The sequence below is a fragment of the Cicer arietinum genome, chromosome 4, assembly GCF_000331145.2.
Source record: "Cicer arietinum cultivar CDC Frontier isolate Library 1 chromosome 4, Cicar.CDCFrontier_v2.0, whole genome shotgun sequence".
Taxonomy (NCBI): domain Eukaryota; kingdom Viridiplantae; phylum Streptophyta; class Magnoliopsida; order Fabales; family Fabaceae; genus Cicer; species Cicer arietinum.
Window position 1 is genome coordinate 12,446,368 of NC_021163.2, and position 20,853 is coordinate 12,467,220.

The window sequence follows — 20,853 nt, forward strand, 5'->3', positions numbered from 1 at the left end:
TACGACATAATCTTTAATATACAACAGTTAAATATATTTAAAATCTATTTAAATTATTAATTTTAATTTTTAATTTTAAAATTTTTAATTTTCATTCTCTATCCTTTTTTCACTTCTAATTTCCACAATATTTTATGTTAGCAACTTTTCTATAAAATCAAAATAAATCTATATTTTCATTATTTTTATTTCTTGAGTTATTGGCATTTAAAAGTTAATATTAAATTCATCTATTATAATTTATAATTTTGTTAAGAACATTTATAATATTCTAAATATGTTTATAGAAAAATAATTTAATTTAATAACGTATATTAAAATTGATAATAACATATATTGTAAAAACTAAAGTTGAAAAAAATATTTTAAAAATAAAAAAAAATTATATATTTAGTCATCCATATGTTTGGTGTTATTGACTCACTTTTATTTATAAATAAGATAAGAAGTCTTTTCAACGCCCTACTCTTCTATTTCAATTGTGGTTCTTTTGGCTTTCAGGTGCATCTGAGGGGCATTTTTTTTGTCATTTCATCCGGTTTATGGTAGTATAGTGTTATATTACACTCCATCTTTGGGTCCAGTTATTGATACATATACCCCTCTCTGTCTCTCTCTCTCTCTCTTCATGCTGTCCATGCCACCAAAAGACTGAAACATGTTATTGACTATTGAGGGAAGGATATTTTTCCTTCTCTGTTATACAGTAAGCTCGTGTTTGGAAGATTGCCATTATTTTTACTGTACTTCTTAAATCTTGTTGGTATATATTTGGTTAAGACGTAGTTTTAGTTCTCCGTTTTCATAAATCTGTAATTTTAATTCATCTGTTTTTTTATTTTTTTGTAAATTCAATTTTTTTCTTAATTTTAATGCGAGATAAATAATTTTGGGTATCCCTCATGGTTCTTTTTTGTCAATGTTCATGGTTTGTGATTAGTGGAGGGTGAATGGTAGGGCTGTGCAAAAAATCCGGTTATGAGGCCCAAATTCAAAATCGGATCCAAATCCATTTTAAATATCCGGTTAAAATCATATGGTTATAATCCGGTTTATTTAAAACCGGTTGGATAACCACTTATGTTTTATATTTGGATTTGGTTTTTAACCGGTTTTTATCCACTACCAATATTTTGTTAATTTTGAGATTTTATGTCTTGAAAAAAATTTGAATTTTTTTTTTCAAAAAAATATCGGAAAAAATTAAATAAAAAACACTTTTTTTTTCTCAAAAAAATTTTAAATCGAATTTTTTCTCGAAAAATTTGGTGAGAATTTTTTTAAAAAAATTTATCGAAAAAATCGATTTTTTTAAATAACCGATTTTTAAACTATGAATAAATATTTTTTTTAAAGATAATCAAATTTTAACCGATTTTGAAAAAGAAAATCGATTTTCAAATTAAAATTTTCAAAACCGATTGCTTAATTATAAACCGGTTATTTAACCATAACCAATTTTACAATTGGTTTTATAACCGGTTTTAAACTAAATAATGGATTTGGTTATAAATCTAAATCCATATATTGGTTTTAAAATAGATATGGTTTGGTTTTTTAAAAAAACCAACCATAAACAGCCCTAGTGAATGGCCATTCAATTTCTCAATTTTTTGTTGGATTGTAACTTCTATTATTACAGAATACATTATCGACTTTTAATTTACATTAGTGTCTTTGAGGGTGGAAAAACAAAATCAAGAGACCGAATGAAGATAAAAATAACTGATCTTAATGGAGATTGTTAGTGTTTGGCCCAAATAACAGTTGGGCTGTGACTTGGGACGAGGGTCGTGCCCTATGGAGTACAGTTCGGGATAGTGTTGTAATTTATATTATATGCAATGTTTGTTTGATAGATTACAAACCTATTTCATAAATTGAAAACCTTGAGAGTCCTATAATTTTATGGAAATAAAAGATAACCAACCATAAATTTTCACTTTCATATCATTTTTTATTTTTTAAAAATTTATAATTTAAATATTAATAAAAGAAAAATTATAATTTAGAAATAAATTAATTTTGAAAATATTCTTTGTAATGTTAGATTTTCTAAACAAACATCCACCATATTTAAATACAAAGTATACACCTATAAACCCCAATTTTAAATCATAGTAGGCAGGTAATACAATTTCTCTATAATCAAAGATGTAAAGATAAAATATCTTATATTTTTTCTTTGGCATTTGTTGTATTTTAATTATATTGAATCGAATTTGTTGTTATAAAGAAAATGAATGCTGCTTTAACTGAAAATTAGAGAAATTCTGCCTTTTTGAATTGTGGTACAGGTAGTTGGCGATGCTTTGCATTAAAATGAAATTTAGGCCAAAACAGTCGTGGTTACCCATCATTCTCTTTTATGTCATTTTCAAAACAACATCAAGGGAAAGACAAAGGGTCAATCGTATTTAGGCTGTGTTCCTTCAAATTAAGTTGTCTTACGGCATTGTTCATTGTCCTTCTCTCTTTCAATGCAGACAATAGCTGATGGACCAGAAGGTACAAGAAGACATACGTGTTCCTCTTTCTTCATAATCCAAACAAAAACCCAGCTAAGCGTACGTATCATCGATCCAAATTTACAATCTTTGTAACCACATAATTTTTAGGCAGTGGGAACCACTAACTGTCACCGATTGTGATTCACAAGTCATACTTTACGCAAAATACCAGTTCTGATGTCTTGTGTTTCTGTATTTTTGTGTATGTATGTACAAGTTCGGTGACACACCATTTATCAAAGTAGCTACATCTTTATTAAATATTTTTTTAATAAATAGTATATAATTGATCATTCTTAACAATGTATACAAATTGATGATTTAAATGTTCATAGATTTGTAACTTAACAACAACGGATTATTATTGTTTTAATATGATTTTAAATTGCAATTGCGTTGCGTATACGCAACAAAAATGCAGTTAATTGTAGTAGTAGACAATATTGCATTTGCAATATTGTTAAACATTCACGTTATAATTTAGAATTAATACAGTCTATTCAATTTCGCCTAAACTAAAAGCAATGTAGCTATTTAACAAAAATTCTGATGAAAAACCTCAACAATTTTTTGGCTTAATAAATAATAATACATGTATTAATTTACAACAATGAATATCAGCTCACAATGCATTAATGTAGAAAAAAAAAATCAATAAAGAGTGGAGTAGACGCTATCATAAAAAAAAACTCAAAATTGTAGTTGCAATATTTGACATCACATTGAATTGTAGTCAAATGCAGCTGATAGATAAATTGACATCAAATAAAAAGCTTGATGTTGCGGCTAGCTTAGTCAGAACGCAGTCGCAGACTTTTTTATACCATTTCACTTCCATGCCCACCAACTGTTTGTGTGTCAACGGAAATAGAAAAATGTAGAGAATGAAGTTTATTGAGGTTGGTACGACAAACAGGGCAAGTAACATGGTTAGAAAGCCAAGCATCAATACAAGGAGGGTGAAAAACATGGTTACATTGAGGGAGAACGCGAAGTGTGTCATTGTTGTTGAAATCACCGAGACAGACGGAACATTGTTGAGGACACTCTTTAAGATTCTTGAAGATAAAAGAGTACAAAAGAATCGGAAATGTTTTGAGAATTTGAGGGGTGATTCCAGTGCCAGGTTTACATTTTGACTCAGACAGAGTGTTGTTTTCTGATGTTGAGGTTGTGAAGCGGCGTAGGAACATTAACAAGAGGAAAAATAAGAGAAGTGTTGCAATAAGAGCTCCAACAATAACACCTATTGAAGACACGTCCCATAAATTTGGTGTTGATGAACCGATACGTGTCTCTGGTTGTAATGGTGACTGTGCCTCTGCAGTAAAATGGTGGTGAAGGAGGAATATGATGATAATGGGAGTCGAGTCAACCATTTTCGACAACTCAAAACATTAGTGAATGAGAGAAAGGGAACTTCAATTTCACAACTTACACAAGGTGAACGCGTTTTGCACTGTTGGAAAATGTCGTATATATATCAATATTTCACTTAATTAGTTAATCAACAAATTCTATCATGCCGAATAGTTGCGTAACATATTCTATGATGCCAATAGTTGCATAAATTTTAAATTTAAATTTTGACTCAAATAATTTCTGATTCCATTTTATTTATTCGTTGGTTGAATTTTGAATTATTAGAATATTTCTCTTAAAGTTTGAAAGACGATTAAGATTAAAAAAATTGTTATTACTCTAATTGATTTATTTGAAAAGAAAAATTAAAATAATTTACACTTCCCAATTTTTTCTATATTAATTATATTTTGTCAACTATAATTTTTAATTATTATTATATAATATATACCGCTCTTTAGTCGAATATATTTTATTTTATATTTATGATAATATTAAATATATCAAATCTTAATACTTCTTTTACTCTCAAATGCAAATAAAAGTATAGTCAAAGAAAATTGATATATCTAATTTAAAATTTAAATCAAATGCATTAATTTTCTCTTACCTTATATTTTTTATATTTGAGATCGAAGTAGTAAGTAATATAATATAATAAAAATATTATTTATTTTTCTTTCATTTAATGCATATTTAATATTACGGTAGTTCCGTTAAAATAACGTCACTTTGATATACAAAAAGTACAAGTTAAATAATTTTTGTAAAATTACAAATAATTGACAAACTAATCATATTAATACAAGCCATACATTTATTCTATTTTTTAATCTCACTCACACATTTAAATACCCGCTCCATCTCTAAATAAAACACAAAAATTAATCAAATAAAATTAATATATTTAATTTAATTTACATTACATACATCCATTTCTTTTAACATATTTTTGTTATATTTGAAGATAATTTAAACCAAAACCATCATTTTTTTAATAAATTAAATATATTAATTTTCTTTGATATATTATTTTAATATATTTCGAGAAACATTTTATTGTCCATACGTTGAGGGGTGGGCGGAGGGAGTATATTAGTGCATTTTTTGTAGTTAACATGAGTATATAGTATATACCATACCACGTCTGAAATTTGATACATGGGCTTCTTGCAATTGATGTGTAACTAGAAATAAATTATGCGGTTTCATAGACGTGGGTATGACTTTTATTTTTTCAACACCACATGAAATATGGCGTACACGAAAATAATTACGGGAATTCGTAGAATAAATCGTACATCTATTTCTTCTTTAATTACATGTCAATTCTAGAGTATATAAGTGTCATAAAGTGTACATAAAATAGAAATATACACATAATTAATCAACCTAATAAAAAAATTCTAAATATAGATATGTGGTGGCATAATAGTGGTGTGTAAAAAAATTATCCTTAAATATAAATATCATTTTAAAACATTATGATATAAAATAAATATATTAATTATCCTACCAATTTTTGTTTAATAATAAAAAAGAATGTAAGGCTTATAATAAGGAATAGTATTTAGAACCCAAAAAAAAAAATTAAGCATATTTTGTTTACATTTTTGAGAAAACAGTGGGAGCATTTCACCGAATATTACAATGTCAAATTGTCAACGATTCCATTATATCATATTATTGGGATGTAATTTATGAAGAAAAAATATATATTTAAAAAAATAATGTAATTGGTTTAGAATTTAAAAAGTGTTATTTCAGTCTCAATTATAAGAAATATTTTACATATTTTTTGTTTGTTTTATTTATAAAAAAAAACTATAACTTTTAAAATGCATTTATGTTTAATGACTTTTTTATCATCATTTAATATTTGTCTTTTTGGAGTTTGTTCATTATGAGTTCATTTTGTTTCTTTGTATTTTTGGAAGTTCGTTGCAGACTTAATAGTTAATTTTATTAATTTCTGATGTTTATTATTTTATTAGTTTTTTCTTAAATATAAAAGTATAGTTTATTCTATTTAAAAAATATAAAATATATTATTTAAAATTTTAATGTGAATAAGACCGGACCAGAAAAAAAAAAAAAAAAAAAAAAAAGGCCATACTAAAATATTTAATAATAATAATAATAATAATAATAATAATAATAATAATAATAATAATAATAATAATAAACAAGTTTATTGGTATTGAATTTTTTTTTTCTGTATAATTGGAGACCAAAGAAAGTATATCAATTTATTGAATCACATGTATCAAAATTTTATTTTTTTTTATTATATTTTATTTCAAATAAAATATTCAATATTGTAGAAAACTTTGTATTCTTGTCTTACTAAGCAACAATGTCTAAGGGAGTAGCATTTAAGATCTCAAAACTTTTTTTATTGAAATGATAGAATTCAAATTCAGAACCTAAAACGGTTCCAAAATTGAATCTTTTAAAATTTATGAAGAAAGTTTCATAGAAAAGCCAGTTTTACGTGTAGTATTGATTTTAGAAGTCTTCAATGGAATATTAATGGTGCATAGTAAATTATTACACACTTTATCTATTTATTTTGGGCAAAGACTTTATTTAGTTTTTTTGAAAAACAGAATTTTCAAAAGTATAAAATTGAATGAAAAATATTTGAGGTACTAGTTTAGTGCATGGTAAGAACTTAATTATCCTCATAATATCAAGATATTGGATTAAAATCTCTTTGAGGACAATTATAAAAAGATCATTAATATTATTTTAATCAATAAAAGCATTTATCTTTCTTAATTTTTTTAAAAATAAATAAAAAGATTAAGTGTTATATTATAGTTATATAAAAAGTTATTTAATTAAGGTTTCTAGTTTAATAAAAAAAAAAAAAAGGTTTCTAGAATCATGATGCATTCAACAATACAGCTTTTATGATTTTCAGAGGTTTTCAAGGATTTTCTCTTATTGAGTAAAAAAAAGATAGAATATTGTTTTATTTGAAACTTCTCTTTTCAAAATTATGTAATTTTTACCCATTCTAGATATAAATAATTACAAACTATTACTCAAATATATTCAAAAGTATAGAGTGTGTCAAAAATATACAAAATGTCTTATTAAAGAAACGCGACAAAGAGAATACCTAGTGGTTTAGATCATTATTGGTGAAGTTCAAAGTTTAAACTTACTAATTAATATTTATCATAAGATAATTCACCATTAACTGGGAGAGACTCCCCTTAATTAATATATTTTCTTTAGTAAAAAACCAAATATAAATTAAATTGTTGTGACAATCATATTTTAGTTTTTAATAAATTAAATGGGTCTTCACTTTAAAATGTAACGATCGACCAAAATATAACAGCGAGTTTTTTACTTTTATCTTTACACTTTGCATTGCAGCAGATCTCAGTTAAACATCGCCATTCAATTTCAATTTCAATTTCAATTTCAAGGTACATTTATCTCTCTTGCTTTTTCTTCGCTTCATCTTCAAATTTTCAATTCGTCTATAGTTGTTTGTTTATCGAGAAAATGCCATAAATTTTGTTGAATGATGCGCTGCATATTTCTATGCTTTCAACTTGATTGTTAAAAGGTTATTCTCGTCTTTTATCTTGATTTTTCTTTTGCTATATCAAAGAAGAATCGTGGTTTTAGATTTAGCGATGTGTGTTATGTATAATGGAAATGAGTAATGTTCGATTCGGATATTTTGCATTTCTAATCGTGTAATGCAATTGCTCCCTTAGTGCCTTTTATTTATCTGCACGGAATGGAACATGATGTCAAACACATTTTTTGGAAGAATCCGTAAGAAATCAATGCTTTGGATTTTCATTTTATAATTGTAAGCTGCAATATATTATTAATTGGTGGTGTGATGCAAATGATTGATGGTTTCGAGAGTTACAAATTACAATATAGTTAAAATATCAATTATTGTAGTGATACTTTTTCATGTCTCTATAACGTTGAAAAAATATATTATTAATTGATGGTAATGTGGAATTTCATGTTTATATATAGAGAACTTCTCCGATACATTAATCAATTTGACATCTACATGTCCGTAAGTCCTGATTAGTGTTAGTATTGTATATTAGTATGTACCAAAAACCAACTCTATCGATGTTAGTTGAAAGTGCTGACTTTTTCTTTTTGGAATACATAGCTTTCTTGTGAAATTCTCTGTCCTGCTTTATTGAATTCTCTGTTCACATTGCTTTGGCATTCTTTAACGTTAATGCTTCATGGATTTTGCTTGACCTTTTATTTTTCCCTTCTCTTTCTTTTTTAAGCTCAATGACTTGCATTGTGAACTTTAATGTTTTTCACAGTTGACGACGTAGGTTGGGGCTAGCTTTGCATACTTTTGCTGTTCAAAGAGCTCGTCTATCTCCCCAAAATGAAGTAATACTAACAATCTGCTTTTCTATTAGTTTGTTCGTTTGGGATGAACTGAGAAGAAATTGTAGAATTATGAACCTTTCGTTCATTTTGATATTGCAGGGGACGTGTGAGATGGGATGAAGCTAATATTGGAAACATTGAGGCAAACAAACCTGTGAGGCAAAAAATTACTGAGCCTAAGACTCCATATCATCCTATGATTGAAGATGACAGTATGTAAACAAGATCACTTTAACTCCATATGTCCTTTAATTTTTCTTTTGGATATCAGAATGAGTATATGTTTATATGGATATCATATGAGTACTTTTCATCTGAGTAGCTTAATTTTTTAGGCTCTCCATCTCCTGGAAGAGGAGGGTACGATGAAGGTGTGGATGATAAAAGTGACCCAACAAATGCTGAAGAATCTGCTTTTGATAATGTGGTTTCTTGCAATAGAAAAAAAACTAGACAATCTGATGGCTGGACATCATCTGAGGATGAGACAGAATCAGTAGAACAAATTGATGAAGGTAATTTTATTCATTTAGTGTCTCTATAGATTTGTATCCTTTCAATTGGAACATCTGTCAATTTCTCTTAATTTTATCTTTTTTTTTTCCTTCAGTTATTTCTATTTGCATAAAAAGTTTATATCATATAAATCATATATCTAAAATATTTATACAAATTTTGAATTATTTTATATGATAATGAGATATATCAAAATTTATATCTTATGCATTTTTATTGAATAATGTCAATCTTTTTAAATCTCAATAACATATCAAATGATTTTAGATTTATGTAAAATTTTACATGAATGATCCATTCGATATATATTTTCATTCGAACAAAAAAAAGTAAAATTAAATAAAGTTGAGAGGATTAAAAGAGATTTAGGGAGATTTAGATTGAGACTATTGAAATTCCACCATTATTCTTTTTCTGGGAATTTCATGTCATTCTCTACTCTAGGGTATATAGAATGAGGAGTTTTTATTTTTGTAATAGTAGATTACCAAACTTGATGTTTTTCCTAAGTTAGGAGGAACATTTTTTGATTATGAAACAGATGCAAGTTGTAGCTTTAAAGAGCACCGACGTGCCCACTATGATGAATTCCTTAAAGTCAAAGAATTGAGACAACAGGCTCTTCTAGAGAATGGAAGTGACGAGGATAATAATACTGAGGAGAAGAAATCGAACTCTGACTCATCTTCTGCAGCGAGTAAAGGAGATTGACATCGAGGGGTAATATGGACTTCTCCAACCAAATGTTTCTTATATATTGTTTGATTTTGATGAATAAAACACACTTCGTGGTTTCATTACTATTTACATTTTTGGGATGTTTCATGGTTAAGATTGGATGTTTCATGATGATATTAGAAGAATGATAGTTTGGCGTCCTTTAGTGCATTTAATTTAATACCATCCCAAGAGAGTGAAGGTAGGAAGAAGCTGAGAAAAAAAGTGTTATAGTTCATAGTTGAAGTAATAGACAACTATTAACTTCAATTATAGATATTAGTAGAACTCTATACTTAGTTATTCATTTTCAGCTAGATCAATTCACAATGCACGAGTTTCATTGTTCCTTTCTACATAATTCTATTCTATTGAACTTTCATGTTTGAGTTAAGGACTTGTGAGTTTGAAAAAAATTCTCTTGAACTTCGATAGAAAGAGAAGTGACTTACTCGTGGTAAAATGAGATAAACTTGAGAAAAGAAAGGATTAGGTTCCATATTTAGTTTTCCTCTACTTTTTAAATTTGCAATTTTGATATTCTATTATATAATCATAACAATGTCCCTTTAATAAAAAAAAATGTGTCAAGTCTAATATTACTTTTTTAATATAATTTTATTTATTATTATGTACATAATTTTTAAAATATTATTATATTTCATATTAATAATAAATAAATTCATTGTTTTAATTATATGTATACAAAATTTAAATGACAAAATTATATAAAAAAAGGAAAATAATCAAGTTTTTGTGGCCCTCGGGCATGGACAGAATGTAATTAAAAGAGAAAAACAACAAATTTGATATAGTGTGGGTGAGTGAATGAATAGAAAGAAGTCATGGCTTATAGTTCTATTTCTATTTCTCAAGATATGGCTTCAATGGCCACAGAAATCTGCAACCAAATAGCCTCCATATTTTCAAAGCCCACTCATCCATACCTACCCCCACTGGACCTCTTAGTCACCGAGCTCTCCACCGTAGCCTCTCAAAAAGCCCGTGTTTTCCTCTACGGAGTGGGCCGCGAGGGCCTTATGCTCAAGGCCTTCTGTATGCGCCTCGCCCATTTGGGCCTCTCGGCCCATCTAGTCTTCGATATGACCACTCCACCAATCACCGCCGGAGATCTCCTCATCGCCTCCGCTGGTCCCGGAGGCTTCTCCACCGTAGATGCTTTATGTTCGGTGGCGCGATCTAACGGTGGAAGGGTGCTGCTTCTGACGGCCCAGCCTGAGACGGGGTCTTGTGTGAAGCACGCTAGCGCGGTAGCTTACGTGCCTGCGCAGACCATGGCAAATGATGTGGATGAAGCAGTGGATGTGAAATCTAGACCGTTGCTTCCGATGGGAAGTGTATATGAAGGGGCGCTGTTTGTATTGTTCGAGATGGTTGTGTACAAGTTGGGGGAGCTCTTGGGTGAGCGCCCTGAAGCCGTTCGATCCCGCCACACCAATCTCGAATGAAATTGTATCAGCCGTTCGATCTTGCTGTGTATTATGTACTAATCAGTAATGTGATCTTTCTTTAACTTCATAATCATCAATGTGATCACTAGTTACTAATTAGTGTGGTTTATATCTTTTTCGAGTAGACACAACAGTCACCCAATACTCAAGAACACAACAATGTTTTAGAAATAGGATTAGAGATCGAATTGGCGAGATACTTAGATTATGATTTAATCAATTTAACCACGGTTAAAATCATTTAATAAATAATAAAATAAAATAAATACATGAAATATATTTAAAAATTTAAAACTTTATAATTTATAAAGTAAAAATTTATAAAATTTATAACAAATATTAAATACTTATAATAAATACATTAAAATTCATGCAAGTTTTTTAAGTATCAAATCTCATATCGATCGACCAATCAATCACAAATGTCTTGCGGATTAAAGTGAAATAAATAATTTTTTATTAAAGTTAAACTTAAAAAAATTATTTTATTTCATTTAAAATTTTGTTTCTTTTAAAAAAAAAAAGATAATGAGTTTTTTTTTAAATATCAAATAGTTTTCAAAAACTATGTCCAATTCAGTGATCTGATCAGTCTAACCTTATTCAGTCTGATTTTATGTTAACCTAATTGGATATTAGTTCGGTTGGAAGTTGAACTGATTGATCTAATCTAATTTTTAAAACATAGATACGCATAAGTGCGAAATTTCAGTACAAATTCAAAATATATTGTTCGACTTAATAATATACGTGTAGATGCAGGGGTGAAGTGAAATAGTCTACTTTAATAAATTTGAATTCGTTATCAACTACATACCACCACCAAAATTACATGAAGTTAAAGAGGCCTATTTTAATTAAGGAAATATTAACAAGTGTTTTTTTTAAGAATCTACATGATGAAAAATATTGAAAGTTGTATGATTTAAAATTTGAGATTATGAAAAGTAAGATTTTCCATTAATAACATATATGGTTACAAGGCCAAGTACTTTCAAGTCCAATAGGTGCGGAAATGCCATCAAGTTCAACAAATATATTAGGCACACCGCCACTACATGACAACAAAACCTAAAATTAAAACAATAATTATTTTGTGCAACAAGACCAATAACCAGTAGATTAAAAAATCTTTTAACTTCATATTATATAAGATAAATATTTTAAAAAAATTCAAAAATAGTAGAAGTTATTTCTATTGATATATTATAAATTAAAAAAGTAATTTTGACATTCCATCACAAACATATTAATTGTTAGAGATTCTAAGATAGTAAAAATTATTCCTTTTTAAGTTATATTTTTGAAGATTCTTATTATGAGAAATTATTCAAAATAACTTCTTATTTTAAGTTTTTTTTTTCTTAAAATTTATTATTTAACAAAAGTTGTAAAAAATATTTAAAATAGTTGTTTATGAGAAACTATTTTAACTAATTTCTAATTTGAATTTTTTTTAATTGTATTTTTTAATTATAATGAATGAATTGCCTTAGAAAACTTTTTTTTTTAAAGTTTGATTTTTATGTACTAAATTTAATCTATCTTCAATTTGCAATCATTCATACGTATAATTTTAAAAATAATTATAATAAAAATCAAATATTTATAATAATTTAACGATCATAATTTATTAGAACATCTCTAACACTAAACTCAACATGAATTTATAAATAAAGTTACACCATCTCACGTTATCTTAAAATAATTCATTTATTTTTTATTATAACGGTAAAGTCAAGGTGGATTCATTAAATAGGGCTTAGTGCCACAAAGTAACTCATTCATTTTTAACTTTTTAACTCTTAAGAACTATATTAGGTTGCACAATTTTAATTTATACATTAATATTTTATTTATATTCAATTTATTATAACTTAAAATATTAATTTAAATATTTCAATTAATATTATTATACATTGTTTTAATTTAAAATAAAATTGAACTTAGATTTTTATAACAATAATTAAAATTAAATGTTAAATAAATGACAACAATAATTAAAAATGATAAAAGAAATTAATAAAATAGGCAACGGTCATAAATTTATTATTAATAATAAATTAATAAAAAAAGGTAATAGTTATAAATTTATTATTATTAAATTATGAAAGTACCGTACCTTCTTGAAAGAACCATGATATCAGTTTGACACAACTCCAATAGTTAACTCGCCAAAAATTGAATTTTACATAATTGTCAACTCCAACACGTCATCAACTTTTGACAACCGTTAGAAATGCTCTTTAATATTTTAAAATGGTTCATGTAAATTAAATCCTTTTAAAAATACCCGTAAGAGACATAAGACATCACAATTCTAACTTCTTGAGCTAGTTTTTGAAACCAAGTTAGAGTCAAATCAAGTTATAATTAACAATGGATATATTAACTCCGTATTTTCATGTGTTTTCATATTTCTGAATTTATTAATTAGATGAATTAGTAAATAATTGGTTAAAACTAATTTAGCCCAACTTATAGCTTAGTTCAAAAATATCATGACCCATCATATCACATGATGATGTAAGAAACTTAACCAAGCATATATTTCTACTTCAAATATTGGTGGAGAATTTTGCTTAAAGAAATTTGCGTTTGTAATTTTTGTTATTGTTTTTGCAGACAAGACTCATGTCTCTTACGAGACTCAACCTAATTTACTTGTTATTGTATGGACTATGGAATAAAAATTATATGTTATTTTATAGAGACTAAGTTTAATATGTAAATATTTTATAGACTCAAAACACATTTAAACCTTTTAAAAAATAATTAATAAATTTTTATCTTATTTTGTTTTCTCTCTCTTTAGAAGTCACATTTATTCGTCAAACCTATTCTTTTTTTTTTTGAAACAAACCAACATATAAACTAGAGAATTGAGTATAACATTATTTTAAAGCAAAGACAAAAGTTTAGAGTATGTAGTTGCTACCACGAAAGTTTAGAGTATGTAGCAAAGACAAAAGTTTAGAATATAACATTATACGCCTTGAATTTCTTAGCTAGCCAGCAAGTATGATAGTAATGACTTACTCACCGAGAGTTCTTTATCAAACTATTACTTTGAGCACTCTCTTTTGATCAATGAAACCAAGAAATCATTTTACCGAAATGATTAAAACCAATAATCAAAACCACAAAATAGGACCTGCCTCGTTTAATACAAACTATCTCATTTGTTTTGTTCATTTGCTTCTATTGATCAATATGCAAAAGTTATCATATGATAAAGTCAGAAAATTAACAATGTATATATTAATTTCTACTTCAATTGTACAAAAATCCATAAGATGTTCTTTCAAACGGGACAAAAATTTAAATTCATATGAGTAAAATATTCAATTCAAATTAAAGTAAATATTTATTATATATGAAATATTGGAACTGTTTGTTTACGATTTAAAAAAAAATAACTTTTATACTATTTTATTTTTTTGTTATAACATTTTTTAAAAAGAATTTTTAAAATAAATTTTCAAATAAAAAATTTGTTTCATATATTAAATGCACATTAAAAAATTAAAAGTGTCTAAAAAATAGAAGAGCTATATACAAAAACTATACTCATAATAAAATTTCTACATGCAAAAACTAAACACAAATATTTCATGCATGTATTTTTATATAGCTCTGTGTATTTTATTTATATACCTGTAGTTCTCAAAATGGCACAATTGTAGAGTAGCATTAATGACATTAAATTTATCGATATGTATCGATTTGTTCGTTTCAATAAATTAAACCGTACCAAAAAATATATAATATAAATTTTTGTTAAAACATGAAAAAGATAAATAGTGAAATAATTGACTTCAAGTGATTAATGAATCTTAATTAGAGATGATTTATTCGAGAGAACTCAAATTTAAATTTTAATTGAAAAAATTCTTAATTTAATTTTTCTTACTTTAAAATTGAATTTTTAATTACTAGAGTCTATTCTCTTAAAAAACAGAGGGTTAAAAAAAATATGAAAAGTCTAATAATCAAGTTTTTATTTTCACACAAAAAATTAGGAGGTGTTTATCTAAGTCACATTCATATTCTTCCGTAATTGTTAAATTACTTTTTTTGAAATTCAATTCATTACATTTGCATGGAGCTGTATAGCAATAACATTAAAGGCAAAATTTCTGAAGAGCTCGGTAACTTAAAGAACCTTATTAGTATGAATTTATTAAGACCCGAATTTTAATGACAATGGTTTTTTAGTGTTGTTTTCATATAACAGTGCATATAAATTCGTACCATTCATTGTATTTATTTCATGGTATTTGAATTTGAAAATGTGATTTTTCTTTCATTTATTATTTACTATTTAATTTGTATAGGCTAAAAAACTAAAAGTTATTTTTTATATAATAAATGTTATACTTTATTACTTCTAGTAAAAAAATGTAATAGACTGAAGAGGTAATGCCGCGTGCTAAACAAAAAATATAAAGTCCTTCTTTTTAATTATATAGATATAAATGTATATATTTCTATTTATCAATTTCTTTTATATATATAATTAATGATGTATATGAGTCAATTTGGTTTTTTTTTTTTTTTTATAGAAATCAAACCAACTTATAGACTAAAGAATTTATCATTATCAAGAGATAAAAAGTTGATTTAATAGCTATGATGTATGAATTAAGGAGTGTAGAGATAAGGAGATCAATAATTGATTCCTATATTTAACACAATTTTAACAATTATTAACAATATTAACATAATATTACAATTTTAACAATTACTAACAATATTAACATAATATTGATTGAGTTGTTTAAAAAAAAGATAGTGAATAGAAACTTTTTTGCATTTATTACTCGTATATCAAACCTTACCAATTCATGACAAGGTTGATTGAGTATAATAATCATGAACATGAATAAAAAATTATTAATAACCATTAACAATAGATGATTTTATTTTTGGACTTATGACATCAATTAAGTTAAAAAAAAATCATTTTCAACCCTTAGTAACAAAAAAAAAGTTATTTTGATTCACATGAATAATGATTCTTGTCCTATGCAATAATGATAGATAGACATGTTTACTATTATGCAACCAAAATATAAGATAATTATTCTTTTAGGTGAAGAGGCATAAGAAAAGATATTTGTCATTTATTTATTTTTCTAAAGATATTTGTCATTTATTTAATCTATGATAAATAAATATAAACCAACATTATTACTAAACAAGAAAGTGAACGGCTCATAAATTCATCAAACATGAGCACAAAGAATTATAAAAATTACAACCATGACATATAAGTGATTTATCCATAAATAAAAAATTCTCTAGCATCAATTCTTACATATCTACTCATGGTAGAAAATGAAAAAAACAATGAGAGAGTATGCATTTACTTATGCTGGTCCCATTTTGTGGTTTTAATTATTATTTATTTTAATCAAAATTGTAAAATGATTCTTTTGTTTCATTGATAAAAGAGAGTGTTCAAAGTGATAATTTGATAAGGAGTTGGTTGGTGTGTATCAAATTTTGACATAATCCCAAGTTTTTTTTTGTTTTTTTTTAATTTCAAATTTGTTATAAATGCAATCAATATCAAAATATGTCCACATTATTCGATATCTCATTTTAATTTTGTTTAATGCATAGATGCAATCTATATCAAAATAGATGCAATTTTGTTCATATAAATAAATAAAACAAATTGGAATTTTTGTAACTTCTTAAAATGGAATTTTTCTATGTATAAATGATGATATATAGAAAATGTAAAACATCTCGGTTTTTTTTTTCTAAGGTTTGAAATGATTTTTTTTTTAATTAACTGATGTCGTAAGTCCAAAATAAAATGATTTATTGTTTATGGTTATTAATAATTTTTATTCATATTCATTGTTATATAATAATAATAATAATATAACTAGCCAATTTTTATCACTTTTTATTTTCTCTTTCTATTTGAAACTCACAATTACCCATCAAATCAAATCAATTTACAAACTAATTAAGAATTTAACATATATTAATATATAGTAAAAAAAAAGTTTGAGAGTTACTCTCACCGTAATCTACCCCTTAAATTTCCTAGTCACCAAGGTAATTAAACTTATGAAAATATGGTAGTAATATAGCCGTCAATTTAACAAACCTACTAATTATTGGCTCCGGCCCACATGTTGGAGAGACAAAAAAAAATTTATAATTTAAAAGGCCCAAAAAAACAAAGCCCCACACTAAAAGCCTCCTAAAATTTTGTGGTAAGAATCGATTTTTTTTTTCGATAATTTTTTTTTATATAAAGTTTTAATTTTTTTCTCGATAAAAAAGGATTTATAATTTTTTTCGAAATTTTTTCAATTCGAGAAAAAAATCGATTTTTTTCGAGAAGTTTTGTTTTTTTAATTTTTCTCATAAAATTTTCTGAATTTTTATTTATTTTTTATTTTTGAATAAATAAATTTCAAAAAAATTTCAAGAAAAAATATCTCAAAATTAACAAAAAATTGGGGGCCTATAAGCCCTTTGAACCCCTTCCATTAAGCCCCATGAAATAATGTGCCAGAGCTTTTAAAAAACTATTTTAATAAGGGACCTAATATTAAAGACTTAATTAAAAAAAAATTAAAAAAACTATGGAGTTGAGAATTTTTTTGATAGCTCTAATAATTAACAGGTCACCCAGTCCTCTTCCTCTATATAAACCCTCACATTTCTTCCATATTATTTGCTAGATCACTTTTCTTAATTTTTTTCTTCCTCACACTTCTTCCTCTTCCTATCTATCCTTGTATTGATAGCAATCAATCTACCACATATACCTTACCAAACCACCACTGCCATCTACACTAAAAACCTCTATTTCACTCCATTTTCCTTTCCTTCCACACATTCCTTTTTTCATATACTTGAGCTTGCATTCATACTTGAGTTGAGTAATCTCTTGATCTATATATTAAAAAATGCATTGGGATTGGACTAAATTAAAACTAACAATTATAAGTGTCTCAAATTAACAATCCTCAAATTTGTGAGATAATAATTTAATTCAAAATTAGCAATCAATTTTGTCATTTAAGAAAACAAGCATAAAACTAGATAATCAATTTTGTCACTGAGTCCATTTCTTAAGTAAACATCAATTGAAATCAATACAGCATATAATATTCACTTAAATAGTCATCTAATGCATCAAAATAAGCATATAACTTTTAATAAAATGGTGCGAAATTTGAAATAATAAACTATTAAATTGATTTGATTGATATTTTTTATGAAAAGTGTTAACAATACAATGTAATATTGACTAGGCCAAATTCATTTAATATGTCAATTTAAATCAAACGAATATTATAATAAAATTGAAAACCAAACAATAGTACACCAAGATGCATAAAACAATGTCACACTCAAACGACGAAATTACATATAAAATATGAAGAAAATAAAACTAATTTATATGAAAATAATTTCTTTGAATAAAATGGAAAGAATTAATAACTTTGATGAATAATTTCATGTAAAGATATAACTTTAAATCATCTCTCTTTTATGGACCAAGAAAGGAGGGTGTAAGAAAACAAGTAGGTATTTTTTTCATACTTCATCCCAACAATATTTGTATTTCGATGTTCGAACAGGCTGCTAGGTCATCCACTCTGGGTTGCTTCCCCTCATAAGCACCCTTCCAAACAAACACCCCTATTGTAACGTAGAAAAATTTGTGTCTATATGAATCTGTGCTTTTGAAAATAATATCTCTCATCTATTATGTTTGGGTCCTACATGCATTATTTTTGTGAAATCTCTCTTCAATTATTATATTATTTAAATATTATTGTTTCTGTTCCAAAATAATTGACTAATTTATAAATATAAATTGTTTTAAAATAATTAATTATTATAATTTCCAATGCATTTAGTTTAAATTATATAATTTTATTAATTTTATTTATATAATTTCTAATGTGATATTTTTTACTATATTTTTATTGCACTATTAATGCACCAATACCTAAGAATGACAATGTTTTAAAAATCGTATTCAAACTTTTATTTATATATTTTTCTTAATATTTATAAAATGATTAAAAAATTATTTAATTATTTTAAGACGGATAAAATATAAAAATAAATATAAACATTTAGTGCATGTTTTATTTGCGTTATCCACAACTTCTTTTTTTCATATTGGCTGCTGCACGTTGTATACATAATTAAATTGTGAATTCAAGTTTTTCATTATCAATGTTAGTTTATAGGTGTTGATTGTCTCAATGTTTAATTGTTGGGGCTAATTTTGAATATTGCTATAAAATAATAATTATAAATTTTTGTAATTTATAATTTATTTAATTTAAATTAATATTTCAAAAATTAGATAATTATGATTTAATATATAAAAGTATCGTATAAAATATAAATAAAATTATTGTTGAAATGTGATAATTAGTAGGATTTTATTTGAGTGCTTGATTAGAGAGATTGGTTGTTTATCATACACTGCATTGAAAATTTAGAAAATCGGTGATGCGTAACTATGACATATAGTTAACCACTCAAAAATATTTGGTATATTATTAATTGAAACACAAGTCATCTTCAGAGTTTTGATCACAACTTAACATCATAGATCTTTAGTATATTAGTCCAATCATATTTATACTTATTACGGTTTGATCCAAAGAATTTTTGAATTCGAACAAATGTCTCATTTCATTTTAATCACGGAAGTGTTATTAATATCTCGTGTCATATTTAAACATTTAAAATACACACTCCATCCCAATAAATTAAATGAATCTTCGTGTTATTTTCATAGAAAATTCTATACTTTTTATTAACCAAATCACGTGTAGATCTAAGAAGGTGATCATATTATATAATATATGTATCACATAATTCGAAAGTGTTAAATGTAAGATTTATGGGTCACATATGTAATTAATTAATAAAGTGTGTTAGGGTCATTATATAATTAGCCAATAAACTAGGGGTCAAATAATATATAATAGTTTATGGCTAAAGAGCATAATAGTTATGAAAATTAATAGTGTAGATACCAGACAATTTCTAATTTAATGAGGGGCTGAATTGGAAATACTGCAATTTGGGATATAACTAATAATAGTTATATATAGGGGTAATGGTCCCCAAGGCAAACACAACAAGACTATTCAGTTTCAAAACCCTAAAGGAGAAAATTCTCTGGTTCTCTCTATCCCCATCAAGAGAGCAAAGTCTTCAGGGTGTTTTGCTGAGGAAGATCACCCAACCCATTGGCTCTATCATCATCATCTCAGGATTTCATTAATGGCAATTCCCACAGGTACGCTTCCGCCTTTGGCTATTCATCATGTAATTGACATGGATTGTTGAGCACAACGTTATTAAGGTTTTTCCAACAATTGGTATCAGAGCCTACCATGTTTAATTCATGATGAAATTCGGTTATTGTCTTTGTTTTAAGATGGAATTTGGGAATTTTGATATATATATTATGGAATCCATATTTTTAACGTGTTTGAAAAATTAGGGTTTGTAATTTGGGAATTTTGATATATATATTTGAGTACTAACATTGCAAAATGTTCTTCAGTACAATTTTTTTTTTTTTTAAACTTGAAAGTTAAGGGCCCATGTAATTTCTATTTTTATCTGTAATTACAAAAATATGTCACCTTGTTCTCGGTTTGTTTCCTATTTCCTAAGTTTTGCATAAGAAACAGTAAAGCAACTTATTTGGTTTTTTACTGTTTCCTTCGCCAATCCTTGAAATTAGAATCCAATTGACTCAAGTAACTCAAGTTGGCAGTTTTGTAATAAACAAAAAAAAAAAATTATTTTTCACTAATATAAACAATATTTTTTTTTTTAAATATTGTTTTATTTGGATATAA

The 20,853-nt window shown here is 26.2% G+C and overlaps 3 protein-coding genes across 7 annotated transcripts; 2 read left to right on the top strand and 1 right to left on the bottom strand.

Annotated features, from left to right (window-relative positions):
• Positions 1-3,328: 3,328 nt before the first annotated feature.
• On the bottom strand, positions 3,329-3,889 carry LOC101503506 (E3 ubiquitin-protein ligase ATL31-like). The gene has a single exon (XM_004496528.3). The coding sequence runs from the start codon at positions 3,887-3,889 to the stop codon at positions 3,329-3,331; it is 561 nt and encodes a 186-aa protein (XP_004496585.3).
• A 3,283-nt stretch (positions 3,890-7,172) lies between these two features.
• Positions 7,173-9,895, top strand: LOC101503842 (protein phosphatase inhibitor 2). Of its 5 annotated transcripts, none has more exons than XM_073366909.1 (5): positions 7,173-7,315; positions 8,201-8,273; positions 8,373-8,485; positions 8,609-8,788; positions 9,304-9,895. In XM_073366909.1, exons 2-5 carry the CDS (start codon positions 8,269-8,271, stop codon positions 9,498-9,500), a joined length of 495 nt encoding a protein of 164 aa, XP_073223010.1. In that variant the 5' UTR covers positions 7,173-7,315; positions 8,201-8,268; the 3' UTR covers positions 9,501-9,895. The 5 variants fall into 5 exon arrangements, with proteins under 5 accessions (XP_073223010.1, XP_073223011.1, XP_073223012.1 ...); XM_073366910.1 differs by lacking the exon at positions 7,173-7,315 and adding an exon at positions 7,321-7,458; XM_073366911.1 differs by lacking the exon at positions 7,173-7,315 and adding an exon at positions 7,916-7,965.
• Positions 9,896-10,270: 375 nt separating this feature from the next.
• On the top strand, positions 10,271-11,077 carry LOC101504156 (uncharacterized). Its single transcript, XM_004496530.4, has one exon. The coding sequence runs from the start codon at positions 10,352-10,354 to the stop codon at positions 10,973-10,975; it is 624 nt and encodes a 207-aa protein (XP_004496587.1). The 5' UTR covers positions 10,271-10,351; the 3' UTR covers positions 10,976-11,077.
• The last annotated feature ends 9,776 nt before the right edge of the window (positions 11,078-20,853 follow it).